At 47.1% G+C, this 21,712-nt stretch overlaps 1 protein-coding gene across 4 annotated transcripts in view; it reads left to right on the top strand.

Moving 5' to 3' along the window:
• MYH11 (myosin heavy chain 11) overlaps positions 1 to 21,712 on the top strand; it is a 154,066-nt gene that overhangs the window by 42,631 nt on the left and 89,723 nt on the right. For all 4 annotated transcript variants that reach the window (XM_032269627.1, XM_032269630.1, XM_032269628.1 and 1 more), the window contains exon 4: positions 13,411 to 13,438. In XM_032269627.1, coding sequence (XP_032125518.1) covers positions 13,411 to 13,438 — 28 coding nt within the window. The remainder of the gene's footprint in view (positions 1 to 13,410; positions 13,439 to 21,712) is intronic.

The raw sequence follows: 21,712 nt of genomic DNA on the forward strand, positions 1-21,712 counted from the left end.
TGGTGCAAGGGACCTGCTAGCTCTCTGGGTCTTTTAGAAGGATACTAATCCCATTCATGAGAATGGATCCCTCATGACCTCATCACCTCCCAAAGGCCCACCTCCTAATATTATCACTTTGGGAGTCAGGATGCAACATAAGAATTTGCGGGGAGACATGAACATTGAGACCGTAACCCCTGGTAATCAGAAAGGGCTTGAACTTGGTCCAATATCCCGTCCTCCCGGTTCAGAATCACTGCTGTCTATAACCTCTTCCCTTGATCACTATTTTAGATAATGGTGATGATTAACATTATATTGATGGCAATTATTAAGCTCTTAAATGTGCCATGGGTAATTTTAACCTTTTTTGAATCCAGTCTCATTCAGTTATCTTCACAACCTTGAAAGGTCTGGATTTTTATCGCTTTCCTGGTAGGGAAACAGGCCCTGGGGGCAGAGGTGACATGGCTAAGAGCTGGAGCCAAGAAGTCATTCCCAGCTGTTTCCCCGCAGAGGCAGTGCTGCTACAGACACATTTCCAGGGAGGGGAACAGCCAATGCTTCTTTGTCCCTTGCGGATTTTGCGGTGACTGTCAGCTTTGTATCTGGCCTGTTTGGAAATGACGGGGACAGTGGCTCTGTGGGTCTGGCTCAGTCTTTACAGAGGTACTAGGAGTAGCTGTTTGGTGCTCTGACTTACTACAAAAAGTTCACCTTTTTTTGGTACCCAGAGTGCATTACAGGAAAGGGAAAGAGCAAAGGAGAATTATTTAGAGGAAAAAAAAAAAAGTAAATATTGGCTGGGCGCAGTGGTTCACATCAATAATTCCAGCACTTTGGGAGGCTGAGGCAAGCATATCACGAGGTCAGGAGATCGAGACCAGGCTGGCCAACATGATGAAACCCACCTCTACTAAAAATAAAAAATTAGCTGGGTGTGGTGGTGCGTGCCTGTAATCCTAGCTACTAGGGAGAACAAGGCAGGAGAATCCCTTGAACCTGGCAGGTGGAGGTTGCAGTGAACCGAGATCATGCCACTGCACTCCAGCCTGGGCAACAGAGCAAGACTCTGTCCCAAAAAATAAAAAAAGAAGTAAATATTAAATTGCATAAGGGACATACTTAAGGGAGTGAACTCGAAAAGCCCCAGCTGACACTTGGGAACAACTTCCTTGTTTGCTTTCTTTTGTTTTTTTTTTGAGACAGGGTCTCACCTGGAGTGTAGGGTGTGATCTCAGCTCACCAGAGCCTCAGCCTCTCCAGGCTCAGGTGATCCTCCCACCTCAGCCTCCAGAGTAGCTGGGTTATAGGCATGCACCACCACAACCGGCTCATTTTTGTATTTTTTGTAGAGGTGAAGTTTTGCTATGTTGTCCAGGCTGGTCTTGAACTCCTGATCTCAAGCGATTCACCCACTTCAGCCTCACAAAGTGCTGGGATCACAGGCATAAGCCACAGTGCCTGGCCAGCACCTTCCTTGTTAAGTTGCATGTGTTAGGCACCTCCCTCACTGTCCTCCCAGCCTCTGGGGAGTCTGGCTCCCCATTCCCTTGTTCATCCAATAGTATTTTTCTCGGGAGACGCCCTTGCTCTGTTGCCCAGGCTGGAGTGCAGTGGTGCCCTCATAGCTGACTCCAGCCTCCTACTCCTGGGCTCAAGCAATCTTCCCCTCTCAGCGTCCCAAGTAGCTGGGACTATAGGCGCACATCATCACATCTGGCTAATTTTTTTTTTTTTTTTTTGAGATGGAATCTTGCCCTGTTGCCCAGGCTGGAGTGCAGTGGCACGATCTTGGCTCACTGCAACCTCTGTTCTAGCGATTCTCCTGCCTCAGCCTCCTGATTAGCTGGGACTACAGGTGCAGCCACCATGCCCAGCTAATTTTTGTTTTTAGTAGAAGTGTGGTTTCACTGTCTTGGCCAGGTTGGGCTCGAATTCCTGACCTCGTGGTCCACCTGCCTCAGCCTCCCAAAGTGCTGGGTTTACAGGCATGAGCCACTGTACCTAGCCCACACCTGGCTAATTTTTTAATTTTTTAGAGACATGGTCTCATTATGTTTCCCAGGCTGGCCTTGAACTCTTGGCCTCAAGCAATCCTCCTGCCTTGACCTCCCAAAGTGCTGGAATTATAGATGTGACCCATCACACTCGGTCATCTAACAGTATTGATTGAGGACCTAATATGTGCCACAGAGTAGGTCCTATGTTGCCATAGACACAGCCTAGTGTGTGTATGTGCAAATATGAATTGAATCATCCTACAGCTAGCTGCTAAGAAGAAGAGGTCCAGGGAGAGGGGAAGTGTACGCCTGGGCACCTTGGGAGGACAGAGGAGGCCTCCTTGGAAGGTGACGTGAGCTTGACTAAGAAACTTGATACAGGTTCTACGAGGCTGCTGGGGCTGGAGTAGAGAGAAGGGGGAGAATGTAGGAGGTAGGGGTGGAGGCCCAAGAGGGAGAGCACTGGTTTCCCTGCCTACACCCCTTCACTGGCCAGTTCTGCTTTTATGTTTTTTTTTTTTTTGAGACAGTCTCACACTGTCACCTGCACTGGAGTGCAATGGCACGATCTTGGCTCACTGCATCTCCGCCACCCGGATTCAAGTGATTTTCCTACCTCAGCCTCCCAAGCAGCTGGGACTACAGGCACACGCCACCATGCCCCGCTAATTTGTTGTATTTTTAGTAGAGACAGGATTTCGTCATGTTGGTCAGGCTGGTCTCTATCTCCTGACCTTGTGATCTGCCCACTTGAGCCTCCCAAATGACTGGGATTACAGGCATGAGCCACCGGGCTCGGCCTTACATTTTTATTTATTAGATTTTTTTAGAGACAGGGTTTCACGCTGTCACCCAAGTTAGATTGCAGTGGCACAGTAATGGTTTCCTGTAACCCTGAACTCCTGGGCTCAAGGAGTTTTCCTGCCTCAGCCTTCTAAATAGCTGGGACTACAGGCACACACCTCTGTGTCCAGCCAATTCAAATAAAGTTTTTCAGGCTGGGTGTGGTGGCTTATGCCTATAATCCCAGCACTTAGGGATGCCAAGCTGGGTAGATCACCTGAGGTTGAGAGTTTGAGACAAGCCTGACCAACATGGAGAAACCTGGTCTCTAATGAAAATACAAAATCAGCCGGGTGTGGTGGTGCATGCCTGTAATCCCAGCTATTCAGGAGGCTGAGACAGAAGAATCACATGAACCCAGGGGGTGGAGGTTGTGGTGAGCCAGGATTGTGCCACTGCACTCCAGCCTGGGCAACAAGATCAAAAACGCATCTCAAAAGAAAAAAAAGAAAGAAAGAAATTTTTTCGTAGAGCTGGAGGTATCACTTTGAGTGTCAAACCTTGGCCTCAAGCAATCCTCCTGCCTGAGCCTCCCAAAGCACTGGGATTACAGGCGTGAGCTCCTACGCCCAGCCCAGTTCTGCTTTTAAAATACCAGGGCTAGCCAGGCGTGGTGGCTCACACCTGTAATCCCAGCACTTTGGGAGGCCGAGGCGGGTGGACCACGAGGTCAAGAGATCGAGACCATCCCGGTCAACATGGTGAAACTCCGTCTCTACTAAAAATACAAAAAATTAGCTGGGCATGGCGGCGCGTGCCTGTAATCCCAGCTACTCAGGAGGCTGAGGCAGGAGAATTGCCTGAACCCAGGAGGCGGAGGTTGCGGTGAGCCGAGATCGCGCCATTGCACTCCAGCCTGGGTAACAAGAGTGAAACTCCGACTCAAAAAAAAAAAAAAAAAAAAATACCAGGGCTTCCTGCAGGCTTGGAAAATACCTGTTGGGTTGCAGCACAGCCTTTAAAGTATCTCTTCCCACTCAGCATCTCATTCTAACCAACTCTGCCGGGGGAATAGAGTGGGGAGATGAAGGCTGGAAAGAGAGAAGAGCCCTCACTTACAGAGTGGCTTAGGGCACATGCCCTGCGGCTGGATTCAGCTCCCAACTCAGCCAGGGCTGTGACTTTGTGCCTCAGTTTCCCCACTTGTTCCATGAGGATGATGACTGTGCCTACTCCAGTTACTATCACCATAGTTTGGGCAGTGTGTGGGGACAGGGTGCATGGACAAGACAAGTTCAACAGGCATTAGTGGTCATCTGCTGGGGATCCACTGTCGAGGGCCATGTGGTGGCCACGTTCTCAGTCACGTCACAGCAGATCTGGAACCTCTAGCATCCGCCTTCGCACAGGGCATTAGGTAGAGGGCCACTTTTCTGCACACAGTGGAGGCTGAGACCTTTCTTCTTTACTAGCCAGGGGTATTGATGGCCCTGCAGAGACAGGGCACTGACTACCTCTCACTGGGTCCCCCAGCTGCCTGGCGCCAAAAAGGATGGACACAGCGAGCCTGGGTGTGTGCTCAGTCCCGGCTGGATTTTCTCCTTTTATGGTCAGCCTGCACTGCACTGGCTCCGCGGCCAGAATTCACGAGCTTATGTTTGGGCTTGGGCCGAAATAGCTGGTCTGTGGGGAACTGGGTACCTCCTGGGAGTCCTCAGGACTGAAGCAGGGGGAGGAACGGCTGAAGCCCTTTATCTTCTCAGGAAACACGCCTGGGGCCTTGCACATCCAATGCTGGGTAGGGAGTCTGGGGAGGAGGAGGGGAGAGAGGCACGTATAAGGCTGGGGCATGAGGTGACATGAGCCCTGGGTGTCTGGGCTGGGAAGCTCAGCCCCAGGCAGGCCCTGACGGCAGCAGCCCCCAGCTCCAGCCCTGCCAGCCTCCAGGAACGCTCGGCACTGTTACCCTGCCCACGTCGGAGCTTCTGTCCCAGGCCGTCTGCTTGGGATGCTCTGCTGCTACCTCTCCCCGGGAGATTTTTACACATCCTTCTTAATGACACTGAGTGGTCACCTCTGCTATGAAGCCTTCCTGTCTTGCTCAGGGAGTGTAAAAAACAAAAACAAAAACTTCATGTGAATAGCACTTGGGGTGCACACCCATCTGAATGGCTATGAATCTGTAAGATAGAAGTCTCATGTCTTGCAGTCATTTATTTGCCCAGCTGGCTCCCACCCTTGGCCGTGAGCTGCTCAAAAGCAAGGGTAAGCAAGGCATGCAGCCAGGTGCACTGGCTTCAGTCTGTAATTTCAGTTACTTGGGAGGCCGAGGCAGGAGGATCACTTGAGGCCAGGAGTTTGAGGCAAGCCTGGCCAACATGGTAAGGCCCTGTCTCTACAAAAAAATGAAAACATTGACCAGTCATGGTGATATGCACCTATGGTCCCAGCCACTTAGGAGGCTGAGATGGGAGGATCACATGAGCCCAGGAGTTTGAGGCTGCAGTGAACTATGATCGTGCTACTGCACTCTAGCCTGGGCATCAGAGTGAGACCTCATCTCTTAAAAAAGAAAGAGGAAAAAAAAAAGCAGATCTTACTGAGTTTTGTGGTTTCAGCACCTGGGTCAGGACTCATTTGCCGAGTGAATATGTGAACACGTAAATATGCATTTTCCATGGTTTCTCTGAGCCGGAGAGCAATTGAAATCAACAAGCAATTCCTGAGCACCTACTGTGTGTCAGGCATTGTTCCTTGTATCCGGGATCAGGCACAGCCCTTGATCTTCAGGAGCTCATGGGTCCATGGGAAAGGCATTAAAAACAAACAATTCTGTAATTATTGGAAATCAGATAGACCTGTGTGAAGGGGAAGAAGTGAAATTTATAACCATTCAGAGGTGGTATCAAATGAACATAATTTTTTAAAAAGCTTTATGTTGCATAATTTAAATTCATGTTAAAGATATAATTCACACCTAAATTATATCACAGTGATGGCTGCATAACCATCTAAATTTACGAGTAGTTTACATGATTATGCAACCATCACTGCAATGTGATTTTATATTTCTATCATCACCCAAAGAAATCTTGTGCACATTTTTTGTCACTCCATATTCCTACCCCCAGCCCCTGGCAGCCACGAATTCACTAGTCTACTTTCTGTCTCTATGGTTTGCCTATTCTGCAAATTCCATATAAATGGAATCATATGTGACTTTTTGTGGCTGACTTCTTGTTTGTTTGTTTGAGATGAAGTCTCACTGTCTTTCCCAGCCTGGAGTGCAATGGCATGGTCTTGGCTCACTGCAACCTCCGCCTCCCCAGTCTAAGTGATTTTCCTGCTCAGCCTCCCAAGTAGCTGGGACTACAGGTGCCTGCCACCACACCTGACTAATTTTTGTATTTTTAGTAGAGACAGGGTTTCACCATGTTGGCCAGGCTGGTCTCGAACTCCTGACCTTGTGATCCACCCGACTAGGCTTCCCAAAGTACTGGGATTACAGGTGTGAGCCACCGCGCCTGGGCAGCTGGCTTCTTTGACTTAGTATAATGTTGTCAAGGTTCATCCATATTGTATGATGAATTCGTACTTGTGGTTTTTTTTTTTTTTTTTTTTTTTTTTTGAGACAGGGTCTGTCTCTATCATCCCAGCTGGAGTACAGTGGCAGAGTCTTGGCTTACCACAACCTCCACCTCCTAGGCTCAAACCATGGTCCCACCTCAGCCTCCTGAGTAGCTGGGACCACAGGCACATGCCACTATGCCCGGAAATGTTTGTGTTTTTCTGTAGAGACAGGGTTTCGCCATGTTGCCCAAGCTGGTATCAGACTCCTGGGCTCAAGCAATCCACCCACCTCAGCCTCCCAAAGTGCTGGAATTCCAGGCATGAGCCACGGTGCCCGGTCATACCGTCCTTTCTTTTTGTGGCTGAATACTGAATCCCATTGTCTGGGTAGACCATCTTTCATTCATTCATTTACCCATTCATGGACATTTGGTTGTTTCTACTTTTTGCATATTATGGATAATGAAAGTAGCATAATTTTTACCAATATGGAAAAGAAAAACTCTGCAGGCCAGATCATGGATAGATGGCCCATTACCATTCTGTATAATCTGTACCTTTTCCCCAAAAAATGTTTTGAGACATTTGTTAAGTAAGAATCACAATGATGATAATTGCAAAAATGGAGAGAACCTTTGGACCATGGGAGCTAATAGGCCTTGTGACACTCACGTTTATAGAATTAGAGAAAGGCATCGTTTTCTGAAGGCACTTTCCTCCATCTGCTGAAAGATTATTACAATAAATACACACATCTACAGTGACCAGTGCGAACAGTTTCTGTATAGAGTTATGCAGTGTACAACATGCACCACTGTCCATGGCCATCCTGCAGGTAGAGGATAAAGTGGAAAGGTCCCCAGCTCAGCTCTAGAAAAGTGCAGAGTTAGAGAAGATAGCATGGAAGAGTTGACTCCCAAGATGATGTTTCACATACAGATTAGGGTATATGCGCAAAGAACCAAAAAGCTACTCAAACTAAAACTTGTACGGGAATGTTCATAGCAGCACTATGCAGAATAGCCAAAAGGTGGAAATAACCCAAATGTCCATCAACTCTTGAATAGATAAATAAAGTACAATCTATCAATACATGTGATATGACTCAGCCACAAACAGGCATGAAGTCTGGGACCTGCTACAACATAGATTAACTCCAGCCACGTGCTAAGTGAAGGAAGCCAGACACAAAAGGCCACGCATGGTATAATTCCATTTATGCAAAAATGTCTAGAATAGATAAGTCCCTGGAGACAAAAAGCAAACTGGTGGTTGGCAGGGTTTATAGGGGTATGACTGATTGACGGGAACAGGTTTTCATCTTGGGGTGACAAAATACTTTAGAGCTAGATAGAGGTGGTAGTTATGTAACATTGTGAATGTAGTAAATGCCCCCAAATTCTTCACTTTTTAATTTTTTTATTTTTTGAGACGGAGTCTCCTTCTGTCACCCAGGCTGGAGTGCAGTGGCGTGATCTTGGCTCACTGCAGCCTACACCTCCCTGGTTCACAAGATTCTCCTGCCTCAGCCTCCTGAGTAGCTCGGGTTACAGTTGTACACCACTGTACCCAGCTAATTTTTGTATTTTTGGTACAGACGGGGTTTCGTCATGCTGGTCTCGAACTTCTGACTTCAGGAGATCCGCCTGCCTCGGCCTCCCAAAGTGTTGGGATTACAGGGATAAGCTACCACACCTGGCTTGAATTTTTCACTTTAAAATGGTTCCCTTTTTTTTTTTTTTTTTTTGAGGTGGAATTTCACTCTTGCTGCCTAGGCTGGAGTGCAATGGCATGATCTTGGCTCACCACAACTCCGCCTCCTGGGTTCAAGTGATTCTCCTGCCTCAGCCTCCCAAATTGCTGGGATTACAGGCACCCACCACCACCTCTGGCTAATGTTTTGTACTTTTAGTAGAGACAGGGTTTCTCCATGCTGGCCAGGCTGGTCATGAACTCCTGATCTCAGGTGATCCACCCGCCTCAGCCTCCCAAAGTGCTGGGATTACAGCCATGAGCCACCATGCCCAGCCTAAAATGGTTCATTTAATGTAGTGTAAATTTCACTTCCATGAAAGAAAGAGAATGGATGAGGCCGGAGGAGAAGTGGTGGTGGGTGCCCCGGGCAGAAAAAAATCTCCTTTGCAAAACAAGGAAGGGGTGAAACTGCTTTGAACAGAGAACACTGCTTTTGAGTCCCACGCAAGCTCAGGCTTGGGGAAGGAATCCGGTAAAAAGTTGCAGGATCTCAGAGTTCCCTGTGTTCCACGTGGGTTGGCAAACAGCACCCACATAGAGATCTTCCGCTCGTAAGCAGTGCCCTGCAAGCTTCCCACACCTGGAGGCGGTGTGTTTCTGATGGGAACATCAGGCCAGAGGTCTCCCTGCAGCCCCCAGCTTGGAATCATGCTGGCAGCTCCCAGGCCTTCCTCTGGAGTCCGCTCCCTCTTCTGGGGAGTATGTGAGCATCTGAGCCTATAAAGCTCTCCTGCTCTGGGCTTGAGGATTCACAAGGCTGCCAGGAAAGCCTGCCTCTCTCCCTGAAATAGGGGATCAACATTGCCTATCTGTCTGTCCATCTCAAAATCTTTCCTTAAGATGGTAGTAGAGGTTGTCTGGGCCGGTCCCAGGAGGTTCTCTCTGCCTGGGTTGTAATTGCTGGGTACCTGGTTCTTCTGTCCTTTACCCCTCTTTTAAAATGTCATTTTTTAGCACTTTGGGAGGTTGAGGCGGGCAGATCCCGAGGTCAGGAGTTCGAGAACAGCCTGGCCAACATGGTGAAACCCCGTCTCTAGAAAAAATGCAAAAATTAGCCGGGCGTGGTGGCATGCGCCTATAGTCCCAGCTACTGAGGAAGCTTAGGTAGGCGAATTGCTTGAACCCAGCAGGCGGAGGTTGCAGTGAGCCGAGATTGAGCCACTGCACTCCAGCCCGGGTGACAGAGCAAGACTGTCTCGGGAAAAAAAAAAATTTTTTTTTAAACTGGCTTCCCATTTTGTTACGTCCTTGAGTGAATTTCTCCCCCTGGGTGGAAGCTGAAGGTCTCTCTCCAGAATATAGTGGATTGTTTTCTTGCTTTTTTTCTTTTCTTTCCTTGTCTCTTTTTTTTTTTTTTTTTGAGATGGAGTCTTGCTCTGTCACCATTTGGTGCAATCTCAGCTCACTGCAAACTCTCCCTCCCTCCCAGGTTCAAGCAATTCTTCTGCCTCAGCCTCACGAGTATCTGGAATTACAGGCGTGCACCCCCCATATCTGGCTAATCGTTTTTGTATTTTTAGTAGAGATGGGGGTTCACCATGTTGCCCAGGCTGGTCTCAAACTCTTGACCTCGGGTGATCCACCTGCCTTGGCCTCCCGAAGTGCTGTCATTATATATGTGTGAGCCACTGCTCCCTGCCTGTTTTCTTCCTGTTTTTTTCTTGGAAGGAAATGTCCCCAGAATATGAGTGTGGGTGACTTGAGGAGGGTGAAAGAATGCATTGGTGAAAGCAGTCCTTGGAATCAGGCAGACCCTGAGTTTGAATCCCACCTAACCCTTACTAGCTGTGTGACTATTAGTCCCTGTGGTTGCCATAACAATGACCACTAAGGTGGTAGCTTAAGACCACAGGCATTTATTCTCTCACTGTCCTGGAGGTCTAGAGGTCTGAAATCGAGGCATCAGGAGGATTGGTCCTCCTGGGGGCTCTGAGGGAGACTCTGTTCCCTGCCTCCTCGGTGGCTTCTGGTGGCTGCCAGCAGCCCCTGGTGTCCTTGCCTGTGAGCAGTGACTCACTCCACCCTCCGTCTCCTTCACATGATGCTCTCCCCATGTCTCTAATCTCCTTTCTCTCTCTCTCTTTTTTTTTTGCCTTTTCACTCTTGTCGCCCAGGCTGGAGTATAGTGGCACGATCACGGCTCCCTGCAAACTCCGCCTCCCGGATTCAAGCAATTCTCCTGCCTCAGCCTCCCGAGTAGCTGGGATTACAAGCGTATACCGCCACACCCGGCTAATTTTTGTATTTTTAGTAGAGATGGGGTTTTGCCCTGTTGGCCAGGATGGTCTAGAACTCTTGAACTCAAGTGATCTGCCTCCTTGGCCTTGGCCTCCCAAAGTGCTGGGATTACAGGGGTCACCCACCACGCCCGGCCTGCCTATTTTTTAATGTGCCACTATGTGAACACACCAGAATTGAAACTCCAGAGTTGACTTGACTAGTCTTTAGGCCTTTTGTCCTGAGGATTTCATTCAACCGGGCCACCCAAACATCCACCTATAATCCAAGAGAAGAGGGAGAATTGACTGGAGGTGATCATAGGATCTGAGGAACCTGCCCATCTCCAATCAGCTCTCTCTCTCTTCAGATTTCAGATGGAAGAGAGACTCATCTCCTTCATCTTGCCCTGGGGTGGGCCAGACCTTCTCTGTGTAATGTAAATCCCCCTACCTCTATTTGTGGTCACTCCTGCCCTCTCTGTCCCACAGTGATACACAGTCATGGCCTTCATCAGTCCCATCCATCCATCCATACATACATAGATATATACATACATACGTCTGTCTATCCATCCATCTATCCATCCATCCCACTCATTCACCCACCCATCCACTCTATCCTCCTTCCTATTCACCCACTCACCTACCCACTCACCCACCCACTCATCCTCCCACTCATCCTTCCCTCCTTCCATCCAATCATCCATCCACCCAGCCATATACCCACTCACCTACCCACCTACCTATCCATCTACCCTTCCTTCCTTTCTTCTATCTATCCGTCTGTCCATCTGTCCATCCATCCAACCACTTACCCACCCAGCCACTCATCCATTTATCCTCCTGTCTCTCTATCCATCTGTCCATCCTTCCATCCAGCCACCTACCTACCTATTCACCCAACCACCCAGCCATTTATCCTCCCATCCATTTGCCTATCTATCCATTCTCCCATCCACCTACCAGTCTACCCATTCATCCATCCATCCATCCACTCACTTATCCTCCCACAAATCTACCCATCCATCCTTCCATCCATCCTTTCTTCCTTTTTTCCGTCCACTTATCCGTCCACCTGTCCTTCCATCCTGCCATCCATCTACTCTCTATCCATTTGTTCATCCATCCTCCCATCCATTCATCCATCCATCTTCCTACCCATCTGTCCATCCATCCACCCACCTACTCACCTACTCATCTACCTATCCACCCACCCATCCACCCTCCCATCCATCGATCAGTTCATTCGTTCCCCCACCCATCCATCTAGCTACTCATCTACCCACCCTTCTCTTTACCCATCTACCCTTCCTTCCATCCAGCTGTCCTCCCATCCATCTACCCATCCATCCATCCATCCAACCATCCATCCAACAAGTTTAATTCATCACCCACTATCTATCTGCCAGGTACTAGAGATACAATGTTAAACCAAGCCTGGGAGGTTTTTGATGAAATGGAGCTCGTGAGCGCTGAGCACTGTGATAGTAGGACCGAAGCCAGGGAGTGGATTTTAGAAATGCTTGCCACTGTGGCTTTGCCTACCACCAGATACGATGCTGTGATTTCTACATTATTAGGTGGCCGTTGAAAGTGTTAGTAACTGTTCTCAGATCTCTCTTTGGGGAGGAAATGGGCCCTCAGAGCCTGGCTTCACCTCAGAGGCCCCTTTAAGAGTAGAAGGTGATGGGTCATGTCTGCTTAATCACGTCTAATTCTGTATCCTTCAGGTTTCTCTGGTGGTAAACAACAAAGACTGATTCTGTCATGTAGTAGAGGAAAGGGATTTGTGGGGGAGTATGGAAGAGCTCACAGATGCAGTAGGAAGACTAGGAATCGGGCTTGGAAAATGACAGAAACTAGGGCTGCTTGGGCCTGGGGGCAGAGAGGAAGTCCCCCTCAGAGCTCTGTCCACCTGCTGTGCTTCCTGTCCTTCACTGAGTTTGGAGTTTTAGGCCAGAGAGTCCGACCAATGCAGACTGGAACACAGTCTTACCTCTTCATTAAAGGTGCTTATGGGGAAGTCCCACTAAGACTGTACGTGGTGGCAGAGGTGACAAAACCTCAAGGACCACAGGATGCTTCTGGAAGAAGAGGAAATGGATGCTGGATTTACAAAAAACACAGTACTATATTACAGTTTAAGGAACTGAGGCATGGAGTTTAAGAATATTTGCCCAAGGCCACAGAGCTGGGAAGTGGCTAAGTGAGACCCCGATCTGTGTACATCCAGCATCTGTGTTCTGTCCCTAACCTAATCTGGGTGGAGTGGGCCTCCTGGGACACCCCCAGAGCTGATGTGGCTGGATGCTGATGACTCCTGGATCAGTCAGGCTCCAGTGTCTTTCTGGGGCTTCTTCTGGGACTCTGGGGTTGGTCTTGGGCCCTGTGGCCTGGGCAATGAGCCCAGCTGGCCTGTTGTCACCCCCAGTGGGGCCGGCATGAAAGAGCTCTATGTTGATATTTACTTGGAGTGGCTGGCAGATTACTAGAAAAAGTTAAAGATTGTAATCTCAAACCTTTTAGAAGGCTGCAACGTTTTATTGAGCCCTGCTTAAGGCAGCCACCTCATTTAACAGTAGCATAGGAAAGAGCTCAAGATGATCAAAGGCCTTCCCAGTGTAAGTCTGTTTACCCCACGTCTGGTCTCTACTCTGTTTACTTAGGTAAATTTTGTGCTGGGTGGTCCTCTCAGGGGAAGATCAAAGAGGAATTACCTGTTAATAGTGTTTACTCTGGGCCCCAAACGAAAAACTTTTATCAGTGATAAAACCATTCTCTTACCCATGTTAATTACCCACAATGTGTTCACTTAGAACCTCTGTTGTAAAATCTACAGAATAAAAGTGTGGATGAACACGGGATTGGTTGCATTTGACCCTCTGAAAGCAGCCCACAGCCATTCCTAGGTCACTGAAATCACTGAACCAGGTGTGAGAGTGCATTCATTCATCCTTCGGAGAGTCAGGGTTTGCAGGCCAGATTCCACAGGTGACCCATGGCTCAGTTTTAGAGGGAGGGCCCTGGGAGGAGCCACGTCCACGCCCTTAGCTCAGAGCTCATTCTAATTCATGGCTCTTTTTCCTTTCTGTTTGCAGATCGGGAGGACCAGTCCATCCTGTGCACGTAAGTGGAAGTGCTTTTTATTCTGTTTTGTTTTGGGTTTTTTTTGCGTCGAGATCCAGCCTCTGAAAGAAAAGATCCATGAGTGCAGAGATCTGATTTGTTCACTGTTCCAAGTGCCTTTCCTTGTACCTGGCACAGTGTAGATGCTCATTTAACATTTATGATATATGTTCTTCTGCAGAGGCAGGCAAACTTAAACTTTTTTTTTTTTTTTTTTTTTTTTTTTTGAGACGGAGTCTTGCTCTGTTGCCCAGGCTGGAGTGCAGTGATGCGATCTCAGCTCATTGCAACCTCTGTCTCCCAGGTTCAAGTGATCCTCCTGCCTCAGCTCCTGAGTAGCTGGGATTACAGGTGTGCACCACCATGCCTGGCTAATTTTTGTATTTTTAGTAGAGACAGGGTTTTACCATGTTGGTCAGGCTGGTCTTGAACTCCTGACCTCATGATCCCCCCGCCTTGGCCTCCCAAAGTGCTGGGATTACAGGTGTGAGCCACCGTGCCTGGCCCAGATTTAAACTTTTAATGACACCTGGTATCATTTGGTTCTATACCTCTCCTCCTAAAAACTAGCATTTGTTGATCATGCACTGTGTTCTAGGACTTGAACTCTACATTTTATATGCAGAATCTCATCTAATTGCGTAACAGCCATCTTCATTGATAGGAAAGATGTCAAACTCTTACTTCAACATTTCACAGTTATCAAGCCAGTAACCCATCAGTACCCTATTAGGTGATTGGTATCACCGTTTCTTTGAAGATCTAGGTACATAGAAGATAATAACTCAATTTCAGAACCATTCAGAAAATTTTCACTATTGTTTTACATGCAAGTAACAGGTATTTACTTAATATATATTGCTGATTCACTGACATTGAACTCATAGACAACGGCTCTGTGACTGATGCCTGGATGAAGTTTATCTGATGTGTCTTTCTTACATAATGGATGCCACAGCCTTATTGTAACTCAGAAACCTGAGCCAACATTTTATCACTGTGCTGGGGACATTTTTATATGTGTGCTGCCAAAGCAAGCACATCTGAGAGGACGTTTTAAGCTGCAAAATAACAAAAAGCCCAAATATACAAAAAATGGTGGCAATAAATACACTACGAAAAAGACACTTGTTTACAGTATGAGAGTTGAAACTAGAAGGTAGAGCATTGCCCTGTTCGGCCTTAGCTGGGAACATGTGCATTGGGGGAATCGGATTTTTTCTGCTCTGCACATTTACAGATGACCACAAAAGTACCATGAATATTGATTTGGGGGCTACAAATAACTTTTAGCAAGTGGGTGAATTTGCTAATATGGAATATGTAAATAATGAGAATAGGCTGTGTATATATACTTATATAAAATAATATATATGTACTTTTAATGTATTTAATATATTCATATATATTTAAGATATTTATATTCATATATATATTTAAGGCCTAGAAGCAACTAACGCTATAATCAGCAGGAGTTAGTTAAATAAAACAGAGCTTTTCTAGCTAGCCACTACAAAAAGTGAGGTTGATCTACTTATGCTCAGAGAGAGCACTCTTAATGTTGAGTGGAAGACACAAGGGCAAACCAGCATACGCACAATGCAAAAGAGTGGGAATGTGTAAACATACATATGTTTTCTATTTGAATAAAATTTTCTGAAAGGACAATTAAAATCTAGTAATAAGAACTGCAGATGGTGATGGATGCTAGGATGGCAGTGAACTGTACTGAGAGAATATTGAGACAATCCATGATAAGTTTGGGGTTGATGTAGATAGAAAACCTGGAAACAATAAAACAAAGGCAATTATAAACTCAAGGAAAAACCAGAAGTTGGGATGGAAGGAGGAGTAATCACACTGGACTAAGGAGGCCAGCTGTGCAAATTTGGAGTATTTATCTAACCAGAATAACTACCTGTGATGGAATTGGCTCTGTGGGGAAAAGGAAGAGAATTATATGGAACTGAATTCTCATCTTCCATGGTAGGAATCAAACATTGGACGTTTAACAATGAATAGTCTGGAACTAGAGATATCATGGTATCTAGATATGTGGATATAAATGCTAAAACAACTTGCTGACCTGGTTTCCTAGCTTTTCTGGCTTCTTGGAATCACCAACATTCCTTGGCTCATGGTCCCTTCCTCCATCTTTAAATCCTGCAGCATGGTATCTTTAAATCTCTTTCTCTGGTACCCCTACCTCCCTCTTATAAGGCTCAGGGCCCTTGTGGTTATATTAGCCCCACCTAGATGATCCAAGACAGTCTCCTCGATTCAAGCAAATAGATTCACAGATTCTGAGAATAGGCTATGGACATCTTTGTGGGGCTGTTTTTCAGCTGACCACACAGGCATTTGAGCCCCTAGGAGCCAGGCCCATGTGTGAGCCACATGTCACCTCCCAGGAACCAAAGTAGTGTTGCTCAGTTGTCCTCTGTAGAGTGAATGAATTAAGTGTTGTAACACAGAGGTGCAGGAAGAGTAAGACTTTGAGATGGCTGTGTGGCTATGCAGGGGTCACTTGATCTCTCTGAGCTGGGCTATGGAGAGGCTGTGAAGATGAAGAAGAGGCCAGCCTGTTCTCATTAGCAGCACCCATGCCATCAGCAGGTGCTGCTTCATTTAAAACAGTGCTGTCCAACACAACTTTGTGATGAGCACAAAGTTCACTTAAAATTTTCACTTAAAAGTTAATTTAATTAAGTGCTTTAAAAGTGGCAAGTGTATTACACAACTGAATTTTTAAGATTTTAGTTAATTTAGATAGTGGTTCCTGCCTTGGAGAGTGTGCTGCTGAAATATTTCTTATCTCTGCCCATTCTTCTGACTCCACTGCCTCTTCCTAGTTCAGGGTCTCATCACCTCTCTCCAGGGCCTCTGCAGCAGTCTCTTAAGCTCCCTGCTCCCTTTGTTGCTTCCTTCCTTCCTTCCATAAATATACATTTTAAGAATATTCATTCATCATTCATTCAGTAAATATTCCTTAGCATGGTGTCATAAAGTGTGGATTCCAGAGCCTAACCCCTGGGGTTTGAATTCTAGCCCCATCATCATCTAGTTGTATGTTCTGGGAAACAGGTCCATTCGCTTCTCTGAGCCTCAGTTTCCCCATCCGTAAAATGGGAGCAATAAGCGCCCCATTGGGTTGTTGGAAGGATTAAACAAATCACTACATGTGAAGAATTGAGAAATAGGCCACTGCCCCCTAGTGAGCACTTCATAAGAATTAACTGCTATTGTAGTGAAAGTGATCTTTTTTTTTTTTTTGAAATGGAGTCTCACTCTGTCACCAGGCTGTTTGTTGTGCCATGGTACGATCTTGGCTGACTGCAACCTCTGCCTCCTGGGTTCCTTTGCCTCCTGATTCTCCTGCCTCAACCTCATGAGTAGCTGGGATTACAGGCTCCCACCACTGTGCCTGGCTAATGTTTGTATTTTTAGAAGAGACGGGGCTTCACCATCTTGGCCAGGCTAGTCTCAAACTCCTGACCTCGTTGATCATTATTTTTTTTAAAATCCTTCCTGCAATCCAGTTTCTATCCCGCATTTTTGTTGTTGTTGTTTATTTTTTGGTTGAGACAAAGTTTCACTCTGTTGCCCAAAGTGGAGTGCAGTAGTGTGATCTCGGCTCACTGCAACACCCGCCTCCTGGGTTCAAGCTATTCTCCTGCCTCAGCCTCCCGAGTAGCTGGGATTATAGGTGTGTTCCATCATGCCTGGCTAATTTTTATATTTTTAGTAGAGATGGGGTTTCACCATGTTGGCTAGCCTGGTTTCGAACTCCTGATCTCAGGTGAGTCACCCACCTTGGCCTCCCAAAGTGTTGGGATTACAGGCTTGAGCCACCACACCTGGCCCATCCTGCAGTTCTGATTCTCCCTGTACTTGTTCTAAAGTCCCATTGCCTTCCTGAAATGGTTTTCTGCACCCATGAGAATAAAACCCAGATTCCTAACTGTGGTTTGGAAGAGTGTAATCTGCTCTTCTGTCATCACTTCCTGCTGTCCCCATCCCTTGTGGCCCTCCAGCCACCCTGGGAGCCATTCTGTCTCATACCTGGGCCCAGCATTTCCCTCCCTTGGACCGCTGTTCCCCCTCCCTGGCCCACGCCTCCCTCCATCCTTCCCATTGTGCTGTTACCGAGACCAGCTCAGTCATGAAGACCCCAACCCAGGCAGCGCTAAAGGAACTGAAGAAGCAAACACAAAGATAGAGTGCAAAGTGGGATCAGGAGGCTAACAGCCTTCAGAGCTGAGAGCCTCCTGCAAACTCTTTGAACAGATGATTATTATTAACAAGCAAGTGTTCTGTGTTTTCTCAGGCAGCTGGTGCTTGCTCACCACTGATCGATGACAAACTAGAAAGCATTCTCCACGAGGGAGCAATGGAGGCAGGGTCACATTTCTTGAGTTTAAAGAATTGGTTTAACTACTGTATGATATGCATACATTGCTTAGTATTTTAGAACGCCCTGAGAAGTTTTCCGCTTGGGGGCTGGCTCAGTTTTCTTTGCTGTCATTCTCAGTAAACAATGCAATCCATCACACACGTTAGGACTTGTTCCAGCAGTGATCCTTGTAGCTTTCAAGGCTCAGCAACTCCCTGGCTTCCCCATCCACAGCCTCCCTCTCCTCTCTTCCCCTCGATCTTCTCAGTCATATCACCCTGATGGAGCAATGATATCGCCACCACAAACTATATTGATGATTTGTTTGTTTACTTGGCTGTGGTCTGTTTCCATCTCCTGGAATGCAGGGTTAGCAAGCACTTAGCACACTGCCCACACACAGCCAGTGCTAGAAAAGTAGGCATTAGCTGACCTTAAAAAGGAAATTCCAAAACAATCCAAATTTTATTTGCAAATGCATCTAGTCACTCCAGAACCACCAACAGCTTCAGTCTCTGTATTAAATTTTATTTTACTTGTGAAATTAAGCTGAAGTGACTTGAGGACCTACAAGTTGAAAGCAGAGCTGAGCTTTTAGGCATAGTTGGTGGTCAAGAGAAGCCAGGCTGGCCAGGCATGGTGGCTCATGCCTGTAATGAGGCCAAGCTGGGAGGATCACCAGGTCAGGAACTCGAGACCTGCCTGGCCAACATGGTAAAACCCTGTCTCTACTAATAGAAAAATTAGCTGGGTGTGGTGGAGCCCACCTGTAATTGCAGCGGCTCAGGAGGCTGAGGCAGGAGAATTGCTTGAACCCAGAAGGTGGAGGTTGCAGTGAGCCGACATTGCGCTAATGCACTCCAGCCTGGGCAACAGAGTGAGACTCCATTTCAAAAAAAAAAAAAAAGAGAGAAGTCAGGCTGGAACCAACTATTTGGTTATGCAGTTAGGAAACTGAAAGTTGGGTGGATGTGGCGGCTGATGCCTGTAATCTCAGGCATTGAGAGGCCGAGGCAGGAGGGTTGCTTGAGGCCAGGAGTTTCAGACCAAACTGAGGAACCTAGTGAGACCCCATCGCTACAAAAAAGTTAAAAATTAGCTAGGTGCAATGGTTCATGCCTGTAGTCCCAGCTACTCAGGAGGTTGGAGCGGGAGGATCCCTTGAGCTCAGGATTAGAGACTAAGTGAGCTATAATCGTACCACTGCATTGCAGCCTGGGTAAGAGAGAGAAAGAGTGAGGAGAGGGGAGAGGGAGAAAGGAAGGAAGGAAAACTGAAAGTCGAATAAATGTAATATTTAGAGCTAAGTTGTATTTTGTCTGGCGTGTAATTCATACAGTGTAATCAGATTAAGTAGAGGCCATGGGCCTGGGTGGAGAAAGGGCTGTATGATCAAAGGGCTAGACTAAAAGGAGGAGGGGGGTGCTTCCATGCTCTGGGGAGTTTAAACTTTCATCTGAAATGGACGACAGGCTGGGCACGGTGGCTCATGCCTGTAATCCCGGCACTTTGGGAGGCCAAAGTGGGCTGACTGCTTGAGCTCAGCAGTTCGAGACCAGCCTGGCCAACGTGGCAAAACCTTGTCCCTATAAAAAACACAAAAATGAGTGGCATGTGCCTGTAGTCCCAGCTACTTAAGAGGCTGAGGCAGAAGGATCTCGGCTCACTGAGTTTGGGAGGCAGAAATTTGGCAGTGAGCCAAGATACCGCTGCAGTTCAGCCTGGGTGGTGGAGTGAGACCCCATCTCAATAATAATAATAATAAAATGGATGAGAAAACACTAAGGGACTGAAGCCAGGGATGGACAGACTTTGACCAGTGGGTCAAATCAGGCCCTTGTCTATTTGTTTTACCTAAAGTTTTATTGAAACACAGCCACATCCACTTGTTTACATATTTACTTTTGTGCTGCTGTGGAGAGCTGAGCAGATGTGACAAAGAACGCATGGACCCGCAAAGTCTAAAATATTTACTAGACCAAGTCTCGCTCTGTCTCCCAGGCTGGAGTACTGTGGCGTGATCTCGGCTCACTGCAACTTCCACCTCCCAGGTTCAAGAGATTTCCCTGCCTCAGCCTCCCAAATAGCTTCTACTAAAGGCACACCACCATGCCCAGCTAATTTTTGTATTTTTAGCAGAGACAGGATTTCACCGTGTTGGCCAGGGCGGTCTCAATCTCTTGACTAGTAATCCACCCACCTCTGCCTCCCAAAGTGCTGGGATTGCAGGCATGAACCACCATGCTCGGCCACTAGCTGACCTTTTACAGAAAGAGTTTGCTGACTCCTAGCTTAGACAGTGGGAAATGTGAATGTCATTTATATTTTAATGATAGGATGAATGTTGAAAATTATTATACAAACACTACAGGAGCACTAGGGAAGCAGTGGTTATAAAAGTAATAACAGGTGGGCACAGTGCCTCACACCTGTAATCCCAACATTTTGGGAGGCTCAGGCAGGAGGACTGCTTGAGGGCTGGAGTTCAAGACCAGCCTGGGCAACTTAGCGAGACCCCACAAAATCAAACAATGAGCTAGGCGTGGTGGTGCATGCCTGTCAATCCCATCTACTCAGGAGGCTGAGGTGGGAGGATCATGTAAGCCCAGGAGTTTGAGGCTGCACTGAGTCAAGATGGTGCCACTGCACTCCAGCCTGGGCAACAAGCAAAACTCTCTCAGAAAAGCAAAAGTAATAATGACTAACATTTTGGTGAACCAGGTATTGTTTTAAGCATTTTATATATTCACTCATTCAATCCTCATAAGAATCATATAAGGTCAGGCATGGTGGCTCATGCCTGTAATCCCAGCACTTTGGGAGGCCAAGACTAGAGGTCACTTGAGACCAGGAGTTCGAGACCAGCTTAGGCAACATAGCGAGACCCCTCTCTCTACAGAAAATTTAAAAATTAGCCAGTTGTGGTGTGTGCACATGCAGTCCCAGCTACTTGGGAGGCTGGGGCAGGAAGATCACTTGGGCCTAGGAATTCTCAGCTGCAGTGAGCTATGATTGCATCACTGCCCTCCAGCCTGGGCCACAGAGTGAGACTTTATCTCAGAAAAAAACCTTTATACTAGGTAAGTGTTTTTATTATACCCATTTCATAAAGGGGTAAAGAAACTGAGGTATGGAGAGGCTAAATGACTTCCCTAAGGTCACACAGGTAACTGGCAGAGCAGCGATTTGAACTTGAGCAACCTGGCCCTGGGGCACATTGTGCTATTCTACCAATTGATGCTGTAGGGGAGAGAGCCATTGCTTCTGCCTGGGGTTTTGCTGGACGTGTAGGAGTTGGACAGTACAAAATGCCAAAGTGCTTTGCCAGTCACATAAAGACCAGGGACTGAAGAGCTCTGAGGTTCATCAGAGGCAGTTTGGCTTTCTTACCAGTGGCAAACCACAGCCTGCAATGGACTTCAACCCTGGGAGCCAGGACCAGCTGCAGAATTTGTAAAATTTTGCAAAATGAAAATTCTAGCTGAGTGCAGTAGCTCACACCTGCGATCTCAGAACTTTGGAATATCAAGGCAGCCAGATCCCTTGAGGTTAAGAGTTTGAGGCCAACCTCGCCAACATGGCAAAACCCCATCTCTATTAAAAATACAAAAATTACCCAGGAATAGAGGTGAGCACCTGTTGTTCCAGCTACTCGGGAGGCTGAGGCAGGAGAGTCACCTGAATGCAGGAGGTGGAGGCTGCAGTGAGCCAATATCACACACTGCACTCCAGCCTGGGCAATAGAACAAGACTCTGTCCCCCCCACACACAAAAAAAGAAGAAGAAGAAGAAAATGCAGAGTCTTTATGAAGAATTTCCAGATGACAATGTTAGAGCATTAAATCAAGCACAGGGTGACCTTGTGAGGCCGTACAGGTCAC

The sequence above is a fragment of the Sapajus apella genome, unplaced genomic scaffold (assembly GCF_009761245.1).
Source record: "Sapajus apella isolate SASKATOON/1434 unplaced genomic scaffold, GSC_monkey_1.0 scaffold196, whole genome shotgun sequence".
Classification (NCBI taxonomy): Eukaryota; Metazoa; Chordata; class Mammalia; order Primates; family Cebidae; genus Sapajus; species Sapajus apella.